Raw genomic sequence first — 21,068 nt, 5'->3', positions numbered from 1 at the left:
AAAACCAAATTTACACAATATCTTTCTACAAATCCAGCCCTACAAAGGATAATAGATGGAAAACACCAGCACAAGAAGGGAAACTACATCCAAGAAAAATCAAGAAAGTAAACTTCTTTCAACAAATCCAAAAGAAGATAGTCACACAAACATAATTTCACTTTTAACAACAAAATAACAGGAAGCAACAATCAAATCTCCTTAATATCTCTTAATATCAATTGACTCAATTCCCTAATAAAAAGACATAGACTAATAGACTGAATATGAAAACAGGACCCAGTATTTTGTTGCATAAAGGAAACGCACCTCAGTGACAAAGACAAACTCAGAGTAATACTGAATAAAATTGACTTTAAACCAAAAGTTATCAAAAAAGATAAGGACACTTCATACTCTTCAAAAGAAAAATCTACCAAGAAGCACTTTTAATTCTGAACATCTATGCTCCAAATGCAAGGGCACCCATATTCATATACAAAACCTTACTAACGATCAAAGCACACATTGCACCGCACACAATCATAGTGGGAGACTTCAACAACCCACTCTCAGCAATGGACAGATGATGGAAACAGAAACTAAACAGAGACACAGTGAGACTAACAGAAGTTATGGACCAAATAGATTTAACAGATGTATATAAAACATTTCATCCTAAAACACAAGAATATACCTTCTTCTCAGCACCTCATGGTACCTTCTTCAAAACTGACCATATAATTGGTCACAAAACAGGCCTCAACAGGTACAAGAAGATTGAAATAATACCATGTGTCCTATCAGATCACCAAGGACTAAAGCTGGTCTTCAATAACAACAAAAACAACAGAAAGCCCACATACACATGGAAGGTGAACAACACCCTACTCAATGATAACTTGGTCAAGGAAGAAAGAAAGAGAGAGAGAGGGAGGGAGGGAGGGAGGGAGGGAGGAAAGAAGGAAGGAAGGAAGGAAACAGAATATGTGGTACATTTACACAATGGAATACTTCTCAGCTATTAAAAATAATGACTTCATGAAATTCGCAGGCAAATGGATAGAACTAGAAAATATCATCCTGAGTGAGGTAACCCAGTCATAAAAGAACACACATGGTATGTACTCTCTGATAAGTGGATATTAAGCAAAGAGCATGGAATACCCATGATGCAATTCATGGACCACATGAAGCTCAAGAAGAAGGAAGACCAACGAGTGGATGCTTCAGTCCTACTTAGAAGGGGAAACAATATAATCAAAGGAAGTAGAGGGTGGGAGGGACTTGGGAGGAAGAGAGGAAGGGGGAGGGGAAAAAGAGGGGCAGAATCAGGTATGGGAGGAGATGGAGGAGATGTACAGAGTCAGGAAAATGAACAGAGGTGTATAGCAATGCGGGATGGGGAACTGGGGTAGCAACCAGAAAGTCCCAGATGCCAGGAAAGCAAGAGCCTCTCAGGACCCCATAGGGATAACATTAGCTGAAATACCCCACAAAGGGGAGGGAGAACCTGTTGAGACTACATCCAGAGATTTAGGCATGCCCCAACTCCAGTTGAGGGATGAGGCCACCCACCTGTCTCCAAAATTTTAACCCAGAATTGTTCCTGTCTAAAGGAAATGCAGGGACAGAGTGGAACGGAGACTGAAGGAAAGGCCATCCAGAGGCTCCCCCACTTAGGGGTCCGTCCCACATGGAGACACCAAACCCAGACACTATTGCTGATGTCAATAAGTGCTTGCTGACAGGAGCCTGATGCAGCTGTCTCATGAGAAGCTCTGCCAGATCCTGACCCATACAGATGCAGATGCTTGCAGCCAATCATAGGACTGAGCACAGGGACCCCAATGGAGGAATTAGGGGAAGGCCTGAAGGAGCTGAAGGGGCTTTATCTGGCATCAATGGGAGGGGAGGCCCTTGGTCCTGTGAAAGCTTGATACCCCAGTGTAGAAGAAGGCTAGGGCGGTGAGGCAGGAGTGGGTGGGTGGGGGAGTACACTCATAGAAGCAGGATAAGAGGGGATGGGGTAGGGGCTTTGCAGAGGGGAAACCGGGAAAGGGGATAACATTTGAAATGTAAACAAATAAAAATATCCAATTTTAAAAAATAAAATTTGTAGATTTAATTTCTTCTCAATTTACGTGAATGTAATGATAAGAACTCCAAACTTTCCAATTGTTGCCTAATTATTACATAAAGCTTATCAAAAAAAGCATTACTAATAATATTGTATGGTACAATGAAATATAAAATCACAAGGATTAAATACATAAAGGCCTACTTTATTCGATGATGAGTTTAAGGCAATCTTTGTTATATATGTTTATTCTCAGTTCTTATAAACCATTCTAAGAAAATAAGTGGCAGTAAGACTATAATCATAATGAGAACCACATTAGAATGTGAGAATCACACAGCACATCAGTCTGAATATGGATATTTTCTGGATTTACTTGGGATGTATACTCCATATATCACTTATCAGATATAGTCTTTAAAAACTTTTATTTGTTGTCAGGAAAAGAAAATGTCATTTTCAAACTAAGTTCTGAATTTTTTAACGTGAAATTACAAATTTAATCCAGCATGAAGAAAAATGCAAAAATACGAAATCTGTACTTTATCTGAATTTCCCCGGCATTTGAAACTTCACCTTAGCAAGGTTAGGTATATCTTCAAGTGTCACACACTGTCTAACTGAAATAGTTAGCACTTGCACATAAATTTAAACTAAAAACAGATCAAGATTAGAAAGTGAATTTGTTACTTCATACTACTGTCATTGTCACCTAATCTAATGGTTGTGATTGAAGTATTCTTTGCTCACCCCTCCCCCACACTGCACCCCACCCTTGTACCCCCGCTACCTTTAGAGCTCTCCTCCTCTGTTTCTCTCTGTCTCCATCTACTTGGTCTTTTCCTTCCTCTTCATATAAGTCATTCTTAAGCCTATCAGTGGCACTTAAACCTAGTGAAGCTTCTGATCCCTATTAATGAGGCTAAAAATAGGTGTTACACAACCTTGAGGGTGCAGTGAATTTCAAAACACAGCGCACATGCAAATTTAATTAGCTATTTAGCAGCAAATTCTTAGAAAGCTTTCACTTCTGTTCTGTCCTCCCTTTTGCAACTAGTTCAAGCAGGCTTGAATTTCTGTGTACTTGGATTATATCAAATCTGACCACAAGTCTAGAAGTAAACTGGAGACTCAATACCAATTATACCAATTATTCAGCATCCTCTGCTTAAAAGTGACAAGAGGCAGTTAAAGGGCCTATTTTAAGGAGATCTCCTTTTGGATGTAAGGAATTCTGTGGAAAGGCCCCCTCCCCATTCAAATCTTCTCTTCTCTTCAGAACTGAGTTCTGAAGTGGTATCCCTCCACAGACACTCCTACACACACACACTACTTCTATCCCCACTTAACTTTAATTCTGTGTCTTGTCTAAAATCCTGAGGACTGGAGTTCCTATCTCAGCTCCCACATAATAAGCCATGTGTCCCTCAAAATATTTGTAACACCAGCTCTGAGGTAGGCAGAGACAGGAAGATTTATGGGGCTCGTTGGTTTCCAGGCTAGCCAAGAAAACATGAACACCAATTTCAGAGATAAAGCCTTAACTTAAGGGAATAAGCAGACAGTTAAAGCAGAGGACTTTTGGTACCATCTTCTGGCCTCCATGTGCACACACATGCATGCACACACACACACACACACACACACACACACACGCACACACACACACAAACACATATAAACACCTATTTTATATTTTTAAAAAGGCATACATCTTCAACATCTCTGGACACTCTCCATTACATAGCAAAGCAAGTACTGAATTAATATGCCAAGCTGTGCATCAATTTGGTTCTGGAGAATGATGACATTCTTCAACACTGCTTTCACTTCTCCCACCTGTTCTCAGTTCTTCCTTGCTCCAGTTGTTAGCTCTTTGGGTGGTATATAAATAAAAAATACTGCTCAAATTTAAGAGCCAAGAGAATATCAAAATCTTGTTTGTTTAGGTTTGCAACTGAAGACTGAGAGGTGCTACAACAGTTTTCTTCCTCAGGAACACTTTACTAGTTCATATGTAAGACAGAATGTGATAAAAATGAGAACAAGGGTACCTTCCAATGCTAAAAGGGCAGAAGGATTCTTTCAACAGAGACCCCGATCATGTTACTGCAGATCTGTACTTGGTTTTTAGTTCCTGTGATTTAAACAATTGTGTTTGGCTTCTTTTCATTTCTAAAGATTTAACTTTCAAACGGAACTATGTGTGAAAGTATGTGTGGGAGAGGGGAGTGTGTGCATTCGACTGCAGGTTCCTTTGGAAGCCTGAGGCCTCAGATATCTCCAGAGCTGGAATTACAAGTGGTCGAAAGACCACTAGGCATTTTAAATTGCTGAGCCCTCTCTGCACTCCCTCTTTTCATTTTTAAATAGCTACATATGGGTTTTACTGCTACATCCATTTTCATTTTATGGGGTTATTTATTTTGACTAATTTAATATCTTATGTCTTTTATTATTTGAAATGGAGACAGGAAGTGAGTGAAGACAATTATTCTAAGGAGGTAGAATGTCCTTCAAAGGGAGTTTTGAAACCTTTGGCTTCCATTTATCCCCTCACTGCTATTTACTTCTAAAGTCAGCCTACCAAGAGAAGCTGACAGTATCTCATTTACCTTGGCCCTTATCTCATAACCACTGGCCCTAGAAACTGAGCTAAACACCTAGGGTAAAGTGTCACCCGTTCTGGGGTCACAGTAGACATCTCAGAATGACAGGAGCATACTCCTCTTATATCAAATAGTACCTCAATAACTAGGAAACCAAAACATATGTGTTTTATGCTCTTATTCTCAGAGACTGAGTCTCTCAAATAGTTTGTATTATGTAAAAACATAGAATATGTTCTCATCAGGATAATCTTTGCATTTCATTTTAAATAGAAAAATCTAATGGATGTGAATGGCCTCAAATGTCCTCAAAAAACTCGTTGGTAAATGTGCAATGGAAGAATCAAATGAAATTATACCAATCTTACTATTGAGACATTCCTAAATTGTAAGGCATAATTCTAGCCATTTAATTCTAACAAAGATTTCACTTTTATACATAAGCTATTTTCATATAAAAGCAAACTTTGAAGGAAAGAAGGGAACAAAAATCTCCACTCCTACTCCAAATCACCTGGGGCAGGGCATGAGAAAGGAAAACAAGAGGCTGGACAGATGACCCAGTGTTAGCGCTGGCTGCTTTTCCAGCGGACATGGGTTTGATTCCAAGCACACATAAGGTGGCTTGCATCCACCCTACAATGCTAGTCCTAGAAGGTTTGATGATCTCCTCTGGCCTTCTCGGGACCTGCCAAGTACATGGTGTAGGCATGCACGCATGCAGAGAAAACACCTACACAAATAAACACATAAATATTTCTTTTTTAAAAAAAGATGACATGACTTTGCTTTAAAGAAAGAGAAAGAGAGAGGAAGAGATGGAGACAAAGAGAGGAGGAGAAAGGCTATGGAATAGAAACCATACACACAAGTAAGAGTACTTTGTATACAACCATGAGGACTTGGGTTGGGTTATTAGCAGCAGCAACAACAAACAAAGCTAGGCATAGCTTTGTGTACCTGTAACCTCAGCCTGTCTCAGATGAATCAAGTACAGCGTGATAGGCCAGAACATCTAGTATCCTCTGGCCTAGTCACAAGCACAGTCACATGAACCTTCATACACATAAGCCTATACCACAGACAAAATTATCCACTCAAAATTTGAAGCTAAATGAAATCTGAGAAAAAGAAATGCCTTGGAGGGGGCTGGTGAGATGGCTTAAGCAGGTAAGAGCACTGACTGCTCTTCTGAAGGTCCTGAGTTCAACCCCCAGCAACCACATGGTGGCTCACAACCACCCGTAATGAGATCTGACACCCACTTCTGGTGTGTCCGAAGTCAGCTACAGTGTACTTATGTATAATAAATAAGTCTTAAAAAAAAAAAGAATTGCCTTGGATGCTAGTGAGAACAGTTGAAATGCTGTGATTTAACAGAAGAATGCCAAACTGTATGTCAAAGTTATACCTATGCAGAAGCTGAGGAAGAAAAACTGACAGTACAAGGACAACCTGACCTATGCAGTAAATTCAAAGCCAGACTGGACAACTCAATGAGATCCTGACTGCAGATAAAAAGGGAAAAGGCTGGGGACATAGGAGACACTTGTTGTCAGTCATACCTGTGGTGACACTGTACTTGAATCTGAATATGTAATATTCATACATATTACATAAACATAGTATTTCTGTAAATACTATGCTTCCAACTCCCTAGGTTTGTTTTCAGTGCTGGGAATTGTACATTTGAGCCCCATGCAAAGGAAAGAGTATACTCCTAAGGTCTATTCCCCTGCCTCACACTTTCATACTCATTCTGGCTGTGCTATGTACCTTCACACCCACTCTGCTGCAGAGGGTGGAGATCTACAAAAAGCAAACAAATTTGAAAACATCAAGTGCTAGTTTTCCATTGGGATTTTGTATAAGTCTATGAAAAACATCTGGCATGACTGCTTGTAAAGACAGACCAATTTTTTACGACCAAGGACAGAAGAGCAAGGCAGCCAAACACTTCCAGGAATCCCTTTCATTTGCAGTTAATTAACTACTCCAACTCCATACATCTCCACCTTGCAGAGTTCTTTTTCCTTCCAGTTGGTATTTTGTTTTATGATGAAATATACAAGGCCTATTAAATGGTACATCTTGTACTTGTGGGGAAAAAATAACTATAGAAAAATTTGGTAATTTTATTTTTAGGTTTTCTCAGGAAAAAAAAAAAAGAAACCCAACCATAATCCCTTCTTATTTAAAGCACTGGAATAAATATCCACATATAGTTAGCAATTAGCAAAGAAAGGTTCATGTTTGCCTACCTCCTCCCGCAAAAAGAACCGCAATACATGGGCAGAAGTCCCAGGATTATCATGCTGATCATAGCAAGTCCAAACACCCGGAGCATCTGTGTAGACTCTGTTGATTTAATTATATCCTGTTACTTTTATGACTAGGCAAGAGAAGCCAATCTCAAGTATTTCAAAAACTGTAAGTTAATAAGGAAAAATAAAATGTGACTTTCATTATGCTCCAGGTAAGAGTTCTTGAAATGCAACTAAATGCTACTTTCAAAATGTGACCCCAATAGCATCTTAATAAAATAATCAGGCTGCGTTCTTTGGGTACTTATGATTCATAATACAAGATTCTTTGTATGGCCCTAAATGTGCTTGTTCTAAGGCCATATGTTCTGCATCCCAGAGCATCTGAAGAACAAATCAATCTCTGAACACTTAGAATCTCTGAACAGTTAGCTTAGGAAAGAAATGGCTTCTTTAGTGTTTACTTCCAAATTACAAAGCACTCAATTAAACATGGAATCAAAAATGTGCAGGTGAATAAGCATACTTTAGCCTCATATGCACTGGGAAACACATTCTAATGTGATTGGGGAATTGTGAGTCACAGCTCAATTTTTTTCACTAAAAGAACCAACTGCCTCTTCACACACAATAGAAACAGTAAACTGATGAATGAATTCGAAGTACTGCATGACACATTAAAACTGCAATACTATATTTATGGTCAGGCTTTAGTTTTCATCTTTAGTACTAGATGTACAACAAACCACTCTAAATTGAATAGGGACTTATATAAATCTAAGATAATTTTCTGCATGGATCCTGTTATTATTTCTTAATGCTCTATCACATCAAATCCATCCACCACCAGACCAACAAATAATATGCCCCACTAGCAAATGAAGGTAAGAAAAATAAAGATTTCTTTAAGAAAGAAATAAAAATCTTTTTTAAGATTTATTTTTACATATATGAGTATATTATGGCTATCTTCAGACACACCAAAAGAGGGCGTCAGATCTCATTAAGGATGGTTGTGAGTCACCAGGTGGTTGCTGGGGACTGAACTCAGGACATTTGGAAGAGCAGTCAGTGCTCTTAACCACTGAGCCATCTCTCCAGCCCTAAGAAACAGAACTCTTGAGAAGGTAATTTTATGTTGGATCATTCGAAAAGAACCAGAACAAAGAAAAGCTAATAAAGGCACCTAACAGAAAACAATCACATCTACTACTACTTGCCAAGTTGTTGAACACAGATACATGGGAAAGTTTTTACACAAGAAGAGAACCTGAAAATAAAAGGTTAAGCTAAAGCATACTAAACAGGTATTATTAGGACTAAGCAGGAACTGACAGCCCAGAGCAAAGGCCTCCCATGTAGTCTTGGAGGCCCAGAAGCCTGGTAGAGTACTTGCTTAGTATTCATGAAGCCTGAGGTGTAACCTTTAGCACCATGGCTTAAACCAGGTATAGTAGTGCATTCTTATAATCTCACTGTAAATTCAAAGTCATCATCTGCTACAAAGAAAGTTCAAAGTCATACAGAAGTCAGAAAAAAAAATCATTCTGATTTTCTCCTGGCTTCATAGCTCCTATTCTTCACTCCCCTCACAATAGGTCAGAGAATGCATCATCAACTCTTAACTCAAAAAAGGCTCAATGTCACATAAAATTATGATTGAATATATTAGTGAGGTTTTTCATCCTGTTAATCTCTCTTTTGATATAGGTATATCATTTATGACTCTTTAAAGTGAACGAGAAGGAATTACACCCTGTGATAGTAAGTGTTGACTGACAAGTGACCACCTTCAGAAAAAAATGGAAAGATTAAGTGATGCATACCACTGACTGTATCTTTAAGAAAATCTCCAGACAGATTAGATCCTAAAAGCTCTCCTATAATTAATGAATGGTTTAATCACTTGCTAAATTTATAGTTTACTAACAGCATGGGGGGGTAGTGACAATTAGAAGTAGGACCCAAGCTGAAGAACATGTTGCCAAGGCCTTCTGCCTGCGTTCTTCACTGCTGCTTCCTAGTTGGTCACGAAATGGTTCACTCTATACTCTTTCACACATCTCTCAGGAAAAGGGTCACACCTCATACAAAAGCTTAGATGCTGAAAAAAAAAAAAAAGAACTGACTGAGCCAATTGAACATCTGAATTGGTTAGTTATTGTCTAGTGTCTAAACAAACTTTGAGGGAATTACCTCAGAATTTTTATTAATGCTGTTGGTCTTGGGGTGGGGGTTCCTTAAAAATGGCAAGCTTGGAAGTATAATGATATACTTGAAACCTTGCAACCTACTTATTTAAATGTTTTCCTACTTGTTTTTTTTCAGTATTTAAAAGCAAATAAACAAATAAAACAGGATCTACTTACTGTCCCTTAGTGGGGCATAGCATCCGATTTTGGTCCCAAATGTTGAAACACAGCACTTGAATTTTAAACACTCACTCTTGCTGAGACCCGGCTGGTTATTACACGCCACTATCTTCTGATTGTCCCTTACGATGCATGCTTTCAGAAACAGTAATCCAAGAAAGAGGAGTTAGCATGATTAATAAGCACTTTTTAAAATCAAAGAAATACAAAGCAGAAAAAAAAGACAAACATGTAACGGTATACTCAAAGATATAAATAATGATGAATGCTAAAGTTAAAATGAGAAAATAAGAGTTACCACAGTTATTCTAAGAGTACACTTTTAATCTTGGATAAACTGTAGAAATATACAAATTGCTAACTAATGGGATATCTTTTTGAGACCAGGTCTCCATCCACAAATAACCTTGAACTCCAGATTCTCCTGCTTCAACCTCCTGACTGCTAGGATTACAGTTTCATGCAGTGCTGTAGCTCAAACTTAGAGCTTTGTGCATGCTGGGCAAAAATTTTATGAATTAAAGTAAGTCCCTAGCCTGGTAAGACAGTTTTAAAGACCTATAAAGCCACAAAGGGGCTGGAAGCGACCCAAAGACAACAAAGGAACTAAATGGCACTTAAGGATACTTTTCCTGATTCTGAAATCACAGCATTTACAGAAATATGAGGGAACTAGCAATTATTCTTTTAAGTAAAGCAACTCAACCTCAGAAAAACAAATGCTACATACATGTCATCTCTCATACACACATCCTATAATTTAATCTTTATACCTGTGTCATTTCTCATATACACATCCTATAATTTAATTTTTATATCTGTGTGTGTTAGCATTCCTTCTAGGCTCTGCCCCACAGTTACCTGGCAACAGGCAGATATGCCTGACTCACTGTAAAAGGGGCTGTTTGCCCCCTCCTCCCTCTCTTCCTCTCTTAGACTCTTAGCCTCTTACCCTCTGTTCCTTCTCTCTCCATTTCTGTGCCCCTTCTCTCTCCATATGTTCCTGGCCGGCCTCTCTTCTTTCTCTCCCTCCTGCTCCCTGCCTTTCTCTGCTTCTACTCCCTCCTCAACTCCCTCCCCATGCCCTAAATAAACTCTATTCCATACTGGTACCTCAGACTGAAGGAATGTCTCAGCATGGGGCCTAGGAGGCACCTCCTCTACCTCACTATATCTCACTCTATCAAGCATATCCTGGCTCTTTCTTTCTTTGGGATTTGTTTTTGTTTTTGTTTTGTTTTGTTTTCGAGACAGGGTTTCTCTGTGTAGCTTTGGTTGTCCTGGAACTCACTCTGTAGACCAGGCTGGCCTCGAACTCAGAAATCCGCCTGCCTCTGCCTCCCAAGTGCTAGGATTAAAGGCATGTGCTACCACTACCTAGCTTCTTTCTTTCTTTTTTATAAAACACAACAGTGTGAGTACATGGTGAGTATGAAACTAGAAAGAAGACTTATGATGGGGTAAAAAGTCTTAAGGGAGTAGGAAAAAGAAGGAAAAAGTAAGCTGAACATATGTAAGGGATTGAGATGGCTCAGAGATTAATAGTATCTCACTTCCAGAAGACCTGAGTTTGATTCCTCACGTCCATGTCAAGTGGATCACAACTGCTTGTAACTCCAGCTCCAGAAGAATCAATCTAATACCTTTGTTTTCACTGGGCACTTACACACACACATGTACATAATCACATACTAACATACAGACACATTACTAAAACAATAAAAGTCAATGGTTAAAAACATAGTACTATGCCCTGAAGCAAAAGGGAGCTACTGAGACAAGGAGGAGGTAAAGGAGACAAGCAGAGCAGGAAGACCAGAAAAGAAGAGCAGCAAAAACAAAGGAAGGATGCAAATGCTAGACTAAAACCTAGTCCTTTGTATGCTACTTTTAAAAGGCTAATTCAAGAAATACATATATGTGAAAACCTCACAAAAATGTATCCTTAACTGACACATAATAATTGTATACTTTTATGGGCTCAGTGACCTTGCAATAAATCTATACTTATATGTGTATATAGTGCATGCATAATGATTATTTCAGAGTAATTGGTATATGTATCATTCAGATATATATATATATATATTATCTTAAACACTTATCATTTCTTTATGTTGGAAATACTCAAATCCTTTCTATTGAATAGTTCATAACTATTGTTTTCAAAACAGGTAGCATGTACAACTGACAAGCATTTTCAAACATGTTGAATTAACCTAGATCAAATGCTACTTTTTTTAAAAAAGGAAGCAGGGCTGGGAATGTGGTTAGTTGATAAAGTACCTATCTAATATACATGTGACCTTCGGTTGGATTCCCCAGTACAACATAAAACCGAGGCTTGAGAGCATATGGCTCTAATTCTACAATTTGGAATGGAAGCAAAAGGAACAGAAGTTTAATACCATCCTTGACTACATAAAGAATTTGAGGATTACCTTTGACTATGTTTGTCCTCGACAAAAATAATAAAAGGAAGAAATGGACTATTTGATTTGAGGAAAAACAGTTTTATACAATTGATTTTGATTAAAATTCTTGTGCTAGGTTAGAAAAATTAAAATTAAACTTAAATAAATAAATATATCTCATTTCAACCATTTTCAAGGCCACTTCATCAGTGTTTGTACTACTGCAACCATTCTAGGCAAGTGTTTGACAGTTTATTTCTGATTATTTTCAAAGCTCTAAAGCTTAAACTGTCATTTATTTTTATTATACTCAATAAGCCCTTCTTCTAGCCTATCCAACATAACACTTTCCAGTCTTATTTTCTTGTTCATTCAACTTGATTATGGCAGTAGCTTTAATTTAAGAATCCATTTATTTTGCTATTCTCATAGGTAGTAAGTGTTACAATAGCTATTTTATACTTGATGAAACCACTAGAGAAGCTTAAAGAGATTCTTTTCTACAGAAAAGTTGAGTAGTGAGATGGAATTCAACAATGGATTTAACTTTGTGTTCAGGTAAGTATGTTGGACTTTCTTAGAATAAATTCTACATAGTTTTTAGTAAAATCTTTATCATGACAATTTATGAGAAACTTCAGTTTGAAAGGGGACCACATGCTGCACAAAATAAAACATGTTTATTTGTGGTTAATAATTCTCAAAGGCCATAATGTGCTTGATTTAAAACAAAACAATACAAACAGTAACAACAACAAAAAACACCATATACAGATCACAAAAAATGATGTGACTTGAAATCTGAACTCTTGATCATTAACACAGATGGGAAAAACATCTGTTATGGAAAAAATTCCATAACAACAGAGCCACTGCTTAATGCCACAGAAGACATCAATTTCACAATACTGGGTGAGTGACTAAATTAGGCCATGCCACTCAGGTAAATTATAAAGGCTTTAAGTATTTCTAAAAGAAAAGTATTTTAAGCAAAATTACAAATTTAAGCCTTTATCTGCCACATTTGTTTTGTAATTATTGTCCCACTTTATCCTCGAAATTCCTGGGGTATGTATTTTCATTATAAGCCTTTAATCCCAGCACTTGGGAGGCAGAAGCAGGTGGATTTCTGAGTTCAAGGACAGTCTGGTCTACAGAGTGAGTTCCAGGACAGCCAGGGCTATACAGAGAAACCCTGTCTCGAAAAACCAAAATAATAATAATAATAATAATAATAATAATAATAATAATAATAATAATAAAATAAAAGATGAAAATACTATCTCCAGAGAGATCATTTTGCCTAAGGCAAAGGGCAGAGTCAGGTCTCAAATGTATGTGTGTGCCACTCTAATACTGAGAAAGCACATTCCTTCCTGAGTACCTAATTACTGGATTTTTTATTAGATATTTTCTTTATTTCCATGTCATATGATTTCTCCTTTCCCAGTTTCCCCACCCAGGAACAAACAAACAAACAACAAAAACAAACAAGAACAAACCCCAGTTGTCTCCCCCCTCCCCCTGCCTGCCACCCCGCCCTCTCCCACTTACTGGCCCTGGCATTCTCCTACACTGGGGCACAGAACCTTCACAGGGCCAAGGGCCTCTCCTCCTATTGATGATCGAATTTGCAATCCTCTACTATACACATGCTGCCAGAACAATCAGACCCCTCCATGTGCAGTCCTTGGTTGGTGGTTGAGACACTGGGAGCTCTGAGGGTACTTAATTACTGTTTTAAAACAAGTACATCAAGTTTAAAAAGAAATCAACAACTTACTTGTTGGAAAGAAATAGCCCAACATATTTTCCCACTGGGGTCCAAGTTCTGCAGCTTCAGCAAGCCAGGGCAATTTCGCTTTTGAAGACGGAGAGTCTGAGAAGTGTTAACAAGTGAAATTATTAATCCCAGTACACATAAACATTTGTCATTTTTCAATGAAGCTTTAATAGCAATTAACCTCTGCTCAAACTAATTCTGGAAATATAACAGATGTTGCAGTCTAATCTGTAACAGCATAAAGAGAATTGATAATCAAATTGTGATTGTACTACAAAACTGAAAAAGTATTAACATTAGCAAATATTTAATATACTATCTTATACATACTGTTGGCCTTCTGAACAATGATTTAAATAACAATTTTTCCTAACAAAAAGCTTAGTGTTTAAAGGTCTACCAATGGAAAAGTCAGGAACAGAAAAGAAAAGAAAAATCAGAAACAGTAGGTATTCCAACTAAATTAGAACCTATGATACAAAGGCATGAAGATTGTGGGATACAGAAAGTCTTCCTCAGCTGTCTTTTGTTCTACTACAGAGAACCCAATTTTAGTTTCATTTGCATAATTCTCTCCCATGTAAGAAAAAAAATTCTCCAGCCATCTCTGTAATTATGCCTCAGTTATTCCTTTATCTGGCTCAATTATTATTTAGGAAAACATTTATGTTGTCTTTAACTCATTTTTATTTCAAAGAACATTACAATGATTATCACTGCTTAGAATATTATTAGAGCTATATATTGCTAATATTTTAAAAACTTTTTTATAAATTCTTCATTATCTTTTTATTATTTGTTTTGTTTTGTTGATTTTTTTTTCTTTTTGATGCTTCAAATTACACCCAGGGAGGGCCTTGCACACTCTACTACTACTACTGGGTTATTACTTTCCAATAAAACCCTGAAGTATACGTGCGACAGTAGTACAACCAAATGCCACTTTTCTTGTAGTCTCACACCTTTTGCTATTATTAGCCAATCCGAGAGCCAAAATAAAATAATCTGATGTGGTGCTAGCAAGATGAGCCATAGTTAAAAGCCCTTGCCAAGCAAGTCTGGCAACTTGCATTTGATCCTTGGAAGGTAAGTAAGTGGAAAGGTAGGAAGACAAGAACTGATGTGACTCTACAAAGTTGTCCTCTCAACTCCATATGCGGTCTATGGTATACAAACATTCATTTACTCACAAAAACATACATCCCCACATAATAATAACATTATTACTTTTCACTATTCTATATTAGTATCATTATTAATTATAATTGACATAATATAAAATATAAATATATAACTAACAATCTTATTGATATTGATATTGTTAGTGAGAAATAATATAGCACATTTTAATAATGTATGACTGTTTATAATTATAATTATTAATATTAATGTTTATAATTATAATTGTTAATATTAATGTTTATATAATTCTGTTAATTTCTATAATTACTATAATAATTACTATTTAGGTGCTAGTGAGTTGCTCAGTAATTAAGAGCAGTTTTTGTTTTAGAGGACCAGAATTCACCACTGAATCCCCACCCCATCCCTCCACACTAATAGGCTCCTGCAAACCCCTTCCCCCTCCCCCCCCATCATCCCGTTCCTCATCCCCTCCATCCCTACCTCACTACTCCCCATCCATCCCGTTCTGTCTCACCCTGCCACCTTTGGCCCCGTTATCCCTGCTGACTAACACCCCAACCACCCTCCTTTTGCTCCAGTGCCCTCCCAGGCCCTACCCATCGCTCTGTCCCAAACTCGTCTTCGTGTCCCTCACCCTTCCCAAGTCCCTGTCAGCCCCTCTCTAGCCTAGAAAGCACACTCACCGGTGTTCACAAGGAAGCACAAGATCACCAGAGTCCAGAGTAAAAGGAGAAGCAGGCCCAAGTACCTCTGGGCCCACAAATACTGCAGACACTGGCTCGCGGACATGCGAAAGCCAGGCCGAGGGGCGTCCGGGTTTTTGTTGCCATCGTCAGAACTCGGAGGCCCCTGAGACATCTCGACGACGCCAGGACTCTCGTCCCTGCCCCTAGCAGGGGCAACTGTTAGCTTTGAACGAGCTTCACGATGAAGACGACTCTTTGACCTAGGCTTTCCCTGCCTTGGCTTCACGTCCAAAGGCATGATCGAGGCCTCTAACCTCTCGAGGCGACGACTTCAACACTTGTGGGCTGCCGAGAACCTCGCGGTTAAATTCTCGTGAGACTTGAAATTCGCGTGGAACTTTGAGGTCTCGCGATAGCTGCTAATCTCGCGAGATTTGGGATTTAGCTCAGTGGTAGAGTGCTTGCCTAGCAAGTGCGAGGATATGGATTCGGCCTTCCAGATCTGAAGAAAAAAAAAAGTGCCTAATTCTTCTTGATGACATTTTTCTGCCAATTTTAACCCTTTGGAAGGATGGTATTTTATGTACCTCCACTCTACTTACCATGATATTCATATGTATAAATATTTACTTAATACATGAAGGAGTTTTATACTATGTATACTAGAAGCATTGCTACTTATTATATATGAACTAAAATAAATATCTAAAATTTCATCAGGCTTCTAATTCCTCTTAACATTCCTGTTTGTGCTACAGTTGTCACAGTTACTGTAATTAGTCACATGTAGTAAACATTAGCCAAAAATGGTTTTCTAAACGTAAATTTTAATTATTTAAAATTCAACGAACTTAAGAAATCAGTTTCCCAATCATAGTGTCCATATCAAGAATTCAATAACTGCCTGGCTTATGTAGCTTGTTGCTATCATCTTGAACATAAGGAGTATTTCTGTAGTGGCAGAAAGTAGTGGTGCTGAATATGATAAATCTAAAGTCAATATGGCAGATACTCAACAGATAATTATATAGTTGGACATTATAAGTGAAATAAAATGGTATTTTCCTTCCAGAACCCCTAATATTGAGTTGCAAATAAGCAAAAGAACAGAAGCAAAAATTAGAAAAATTATAGAATGATAAAAACCTGCATGTAGTTTATTACCATACTTAGAATCCATGAACTTGAAACCTTTCCTCTTACTAGATCTGAATATTTCAAATGGGATGCTTCACATGGTCTGTATCCACTTTGCTAGCTCTAGAATCTATCTCATGGGAAAATCACATTAATTCTCTTGCATTTAGTCAAAGGACCTTTAAGGTGATACTTCAATTAGTATTACCCTAATGCATTTGTGTTTAGAAGGAATGTAAAAAATCCTCCCTTCAATTACAGTTCCATCTTTATCCTTCTAGAATATATTCACTTTCTTCTAATTTTCTTCTATCGTTCTTTGCAAAATTACTAGATGCTGCATTAAAGAAGAAGTGGGGAAGATTTCCTATTCAAATAATAATAAAAATTTATCCCACAGTGCTCCCCACTCCAGTGTCAGGGAATATTTCACAATGATCTTTAATTATGGGAGCTGACAAGAAATAACTTGCTTTCCATTTTTTATTTTTGTTTTGCTGTTTTCTCTTGCTTCAGCATCACCAAAACTACTTTAATTTAAACACAACTTTCCCAAAATACTTAATAATTTCTGAAACTATTGCTTGCAAATGGGGAGCCATAAAATGTCTGAGATTTTGCTCTCTGTTTTCAAGTATCATGGTAACTGAAGTTTCACAGATGCCAGCATAAAATGCAAAACTATTGAGTAGGTGACAAAGAGCAAAAACAGTCTTCTTATAAAACTCAACAGACCCATGAAACACTACCACACAACAACAAAAACCTTATTTGTATTACAGCACACATGAAAAAGAAAAGTAAGTATATGAACAGTTACCACAAAACTACCGGGGGAGCTCAGTTCTGCCTACTTATCTGGCTAAACTCTTTTAGGCTTTGCTTTCCCCTGTACCAATTATGGGCTATGGACAGCCTGACTATGAAGATACCATCAATTTTTGACATTCTATGAGTCATTAAATACAGCAGTTGAGGGATTTTGTAAGCAGGTAAGGCCCGATGGTCCTTATACAATGCAATCTGTCCAAACAATCTGCACCATACTGTTAGAAACACAGATTTGAGCATTTCCAGGTATTCACAACACTTGTATAAGATTAGTGCCACAAAAACAAAACAAAACAGTGCAGTTTCTATCTTTCATGTCCATTTTTTAATTCCATAAAAAATAGTTTATGTCATAAAGTTAAAAAGAGAAGATGCTTATTTAATTCACATTCAAGAGCATGGCAGGAATACGTGTGCAACATCTAATAACCTTGTTTATCCTGCATCATAACATGATCAGTAACATCATAGCTTGAAGGAAAGCAAAATGATAGCTCTGGTGGTTTGAATGTTTGGCCCAAGGAGTGGCACTATTAGGAGGTGTAGGCCTGTTGGAGTAGGTGTGGCCTTGTTGGAGAAATTGTGTCACTGTGAGTGTATGGTATAAGACTCTCATGCCTGGAAGTCAGTCTTCCGCTAGCAGCCTTCAGATGAAGATGTAGAACTCTCAGCTCCTCCTGCACCATGCCTGCCTGGATGCTGCCATGTTCCTGCCTTTATGATAATGGACTGAACTGAACCTGTAAGCCAGCCCCAATAAAATGTTGTTTTTATAACAGTTGCCTTGGTCATGGTGTCTCTTCACAGCAGTAAAAACCTAAGACAAAAATTGGTACCAGGAATGGGGTATTGCTGTGATAGGCCTCTGACCATGTTTTGGTTTGGATGAATGTGGATTTGGAGACTTTGGATTTAGAAAACCATGGAATGTTTTAAGTGGGACTTAATGAGTCATCCTAGTAGGAATATTGAAGACTTTGTTGCTTTGAATGATTTTAACTATGCAGACCTGGCCCAAGAGGTTTCAGGGAGGAGAACTTCAATATGTGGCCTACAGACTATTTTTGTGGTATTTTGGTGAAGAACATGGCTATCTTTTGCCCTTGTCTGAAGAGTCTGCCTGAGGCTAAGGTGAAGAGACTCAGATTAATTGCATGGACAAAGGAAGTCTCAGAAACACCCATCATAGACTTTTCTCTCTGGTTAAGTATCATGAAGAGCATTTTGAATAAACATAGCAAGCTTAGAAAAGAAAAATATAAAATATATAGTTCGAGTATTAAAGGGGCATCAGGAGTGAAATGGAGCGGAATCCTGTGTTCAAGGAGATTAAATTGAATCTAGCATGGAGCAAGATCCTACCCAGCTGAGTTAGGTCCAGGTGCTACACACCTTTAATCCAAGGAGACAGAGCCAAGTACATCTCCTAGTTCAAGGCCAGCCTGGGAAAGAACAAGAAAAGCTTAAGTCCAGACATGGTGGTACATGTCTTTAATTCCAAGAGACTGGGGAAAGGAGATGTCTGAGTTCAAGGTCAACCTGGGACAAATCAATTCCCAGATCCAGGCGTGGTGGTACACACCTCAATCTGGGCCACACCTTCTGCTGGAGGCTTATAAAAGGACATTGGATGAAGGAAGATTCAGTTTTTTTCAACTGCAAGCAACTGTTGAAAATTACTTCTACAGAAGACCAGTAACTCTTATAAACAAAAGCATTTAATTGGGGCTTGCTTACACTTTCAGAGGTTAGTCCAATATTAGCTTAGTGGGGAGCATGGCTGAAAACACAGCTATACACAGGCAGACATGGTATTGAAGAGGTAGCTTAGAGTTCTACATCCATACTCACAGGCAGCCTGTTATGCCCACAAGTCCACGGGAAAACCCAAAGGAACCCAAGAATTGCAAAGTCTGCTGTAATTACAAAAGAGCCTTTTAAGACATTCTGTTCACTCACTAAAGCAAATGATCACATGTGACCCCGAGCCTGGGAAGCATATGAGTTTATGTACAAAATTGGGAATTCCTAGGATGCTTCAGAGTGAGGGGAGTGAAATGCTATAACCATTTGTTAGGGCAGAACTGAAGCTGGTGGGGGATTAATGAGTACCTGTTTGGTGTTATCAGGAACTAATTTTATGGCTGGCCATAACTGTCTGTGACCTCTGATTACTTCTTTCTATGATTTAAATCGGGGGGGGGGGGCTATAATCCTCTCTGAGTTTGTTATTTCTGAGGCCTCAAGGACAGGCACCTGGAGAATTCAGCCATTTATCAGAGAGTGTTAGCAGACCCTGGTGTCACCAGGACTGGGAGGAGGATGTCATTCATTAGCACTAAGAGATGTTGTTTTAACGCTCTTGGAGCTGCCAGGGGGAGATGGAGGGGAGGATGGGAGCCTTGTGCCAGCTGCAACTCCGAGACAAGCTGCCAGCTTTTTGCTCTTGCTCTGTGTGGACTTTTCTGCAGGGGCAAATGTACATGACATTGGAGTTTCTCAAGTTTTTCAACTACAGGATGCCAATATCAGTAATTGGGGTTACTACAGCCACAAGAGTGACACTGTGCCTGGTTTGAGTATCTATAAGCTCAAAGCCCACCCCCAGTGACACAGTACCTCCAACACCTATGTCAAGAAGGTTGTACCTCCTAATAGTGTCACTTCCTGGGGACCAAGCATTCAAATCAATGAGCCAGTTGGGGGCCATTCTTATTCAAACCATCACACAAACTATAACAGAATCTTATAAATTACCAGATATAAATTAAAAATTACTCAATGGCTTTCTTCTTTCTCCTTTTTATGCCATTGTGTTGATCAGCTTGCCATCACTGTGATAATGTAATGAAGAAAATCACCTTAATGAAGACAGGATTTATTTTCATTTATGATTTCAGAGGTTTTATCCTGTAGTTGACTGTGAATAAGAATGACCCCATTGGCTCATACATTTGAATTCCTAGTTGCCAGGGAGTGGCAGTATTCGAAAAGATTAGAGCATGTGGCTCTGTTGGAGGAAGTAGGGAGTTGAGGCAGATATTGAGGTTTCAAGAGCCTATATGGAGCCCAGAGTCTCTCTCTCTCTGTTGAGTCAGACCTGTTTTGATATATTGAAACTAATAGAAGAGAAAGTGGGGAAGAACCTCAAGCAAATAGGCACAGGGGAAAATTTCCTGAAGAGAATGCCAATAGCTTCTGCTCTAAGATCAAGAATCGACAAATGGGACTTTATAAAGTTGCAAAGCTTCTGTAAGGCAAAAGACACTGTCAATAGGACAAAACAGCAACCAACAAATTGGGAAAAGATCTTTACCAATCCTATATCTAATAGAGGGCTAATATCCAATATATACAAAGAACTCAAGAAGTTAGACTCCAGAGAACAAAATGGGGCTCTACTAAAAATGGGGTACAGAGCTAAACAAATTCTCAATTGATGAACACCGAATGGCTGAGAAGCACCTAAAGAAATGTTCAACATCCTCAGTCATCAGGGAAATGAAAATCAAAACAACCCTGAGATTCCACCTCACACCAGTCAGATTGGCTAGGATAAAAAACTCAGGTGACAGCAGATGCTGGAGAGGTTGTGAAGAAAGAAGAACACTCCTGCATTGCTGGTGGGATTGCAAGCTGGGACAACCACTCTGGAAATCAGTTTGGCGGTTGCTCTGGAAATTGGACTTAGTACTACCAGAGGACCCAGCTATACCACTCCTGGGCATATACCCAATAGATGCTCCAACATGTAATAAGGACACATG

The 21,068-nt window shown here is 38.4% G+C and overlaps 1 protein-coding gene across 1 annotated transcript in view; it reads right to left on the bottom strand.

Annotated features, from left to right (window-relative positions):
• Window positions 1-15,690, bottom strand: part of Fmr1nb (FMR1 neighbor) — a 28,927-nt gene extending 13,237 nt beyond the window's left edge. Inside the window, exons 1-4 of the mRNA XM_031374221.1 lie at window positions 15,331-15,690; window positions 13,502-13,597; window positions 9,302-9,439; window positions 6,930-7,026 (exon numbers count right to left, since the gene is read on the bottom strand). Coding sequence (XP_031230081.1) covers window positions 6,930-7,026; window positions 9,302-9,439; window positions 13,502-13,597; window positions 15,331-15,631 — 632 coding nt within the window. The 5' untranslated portion in view covers window positions 15,632-15,690. The remainder of the gene's footprint in view (window positions 1-6,929; window positions 7,027-9,301; window positions 9,440-13,501; window positions 13,598-15,330) is intronic.
• Window positions 15,691-21,068: the final 5,378 nt, after the last annotated feature.

Source organism: Mastomys coucha, chromosome X (genome assembly GCF_008632895.1).
Source record: "Mastomys coucha isolate ucsf_1 chromosome X, UCSF_Mcou_1, whole genome shotgun sequence".
NCBI classification, from domain to species: domain Eukaryota; kingdom Metazoa; phylum Chordata; class Mammalia; order Rodentia; family Muridae; genus Mastomys; species Mastomys coucha.
The sequence above is the reverse complement of the archived record's forward strand: the minus strand, read 5'-3'. Positions and strand labels throughout refer to the sequence as shown.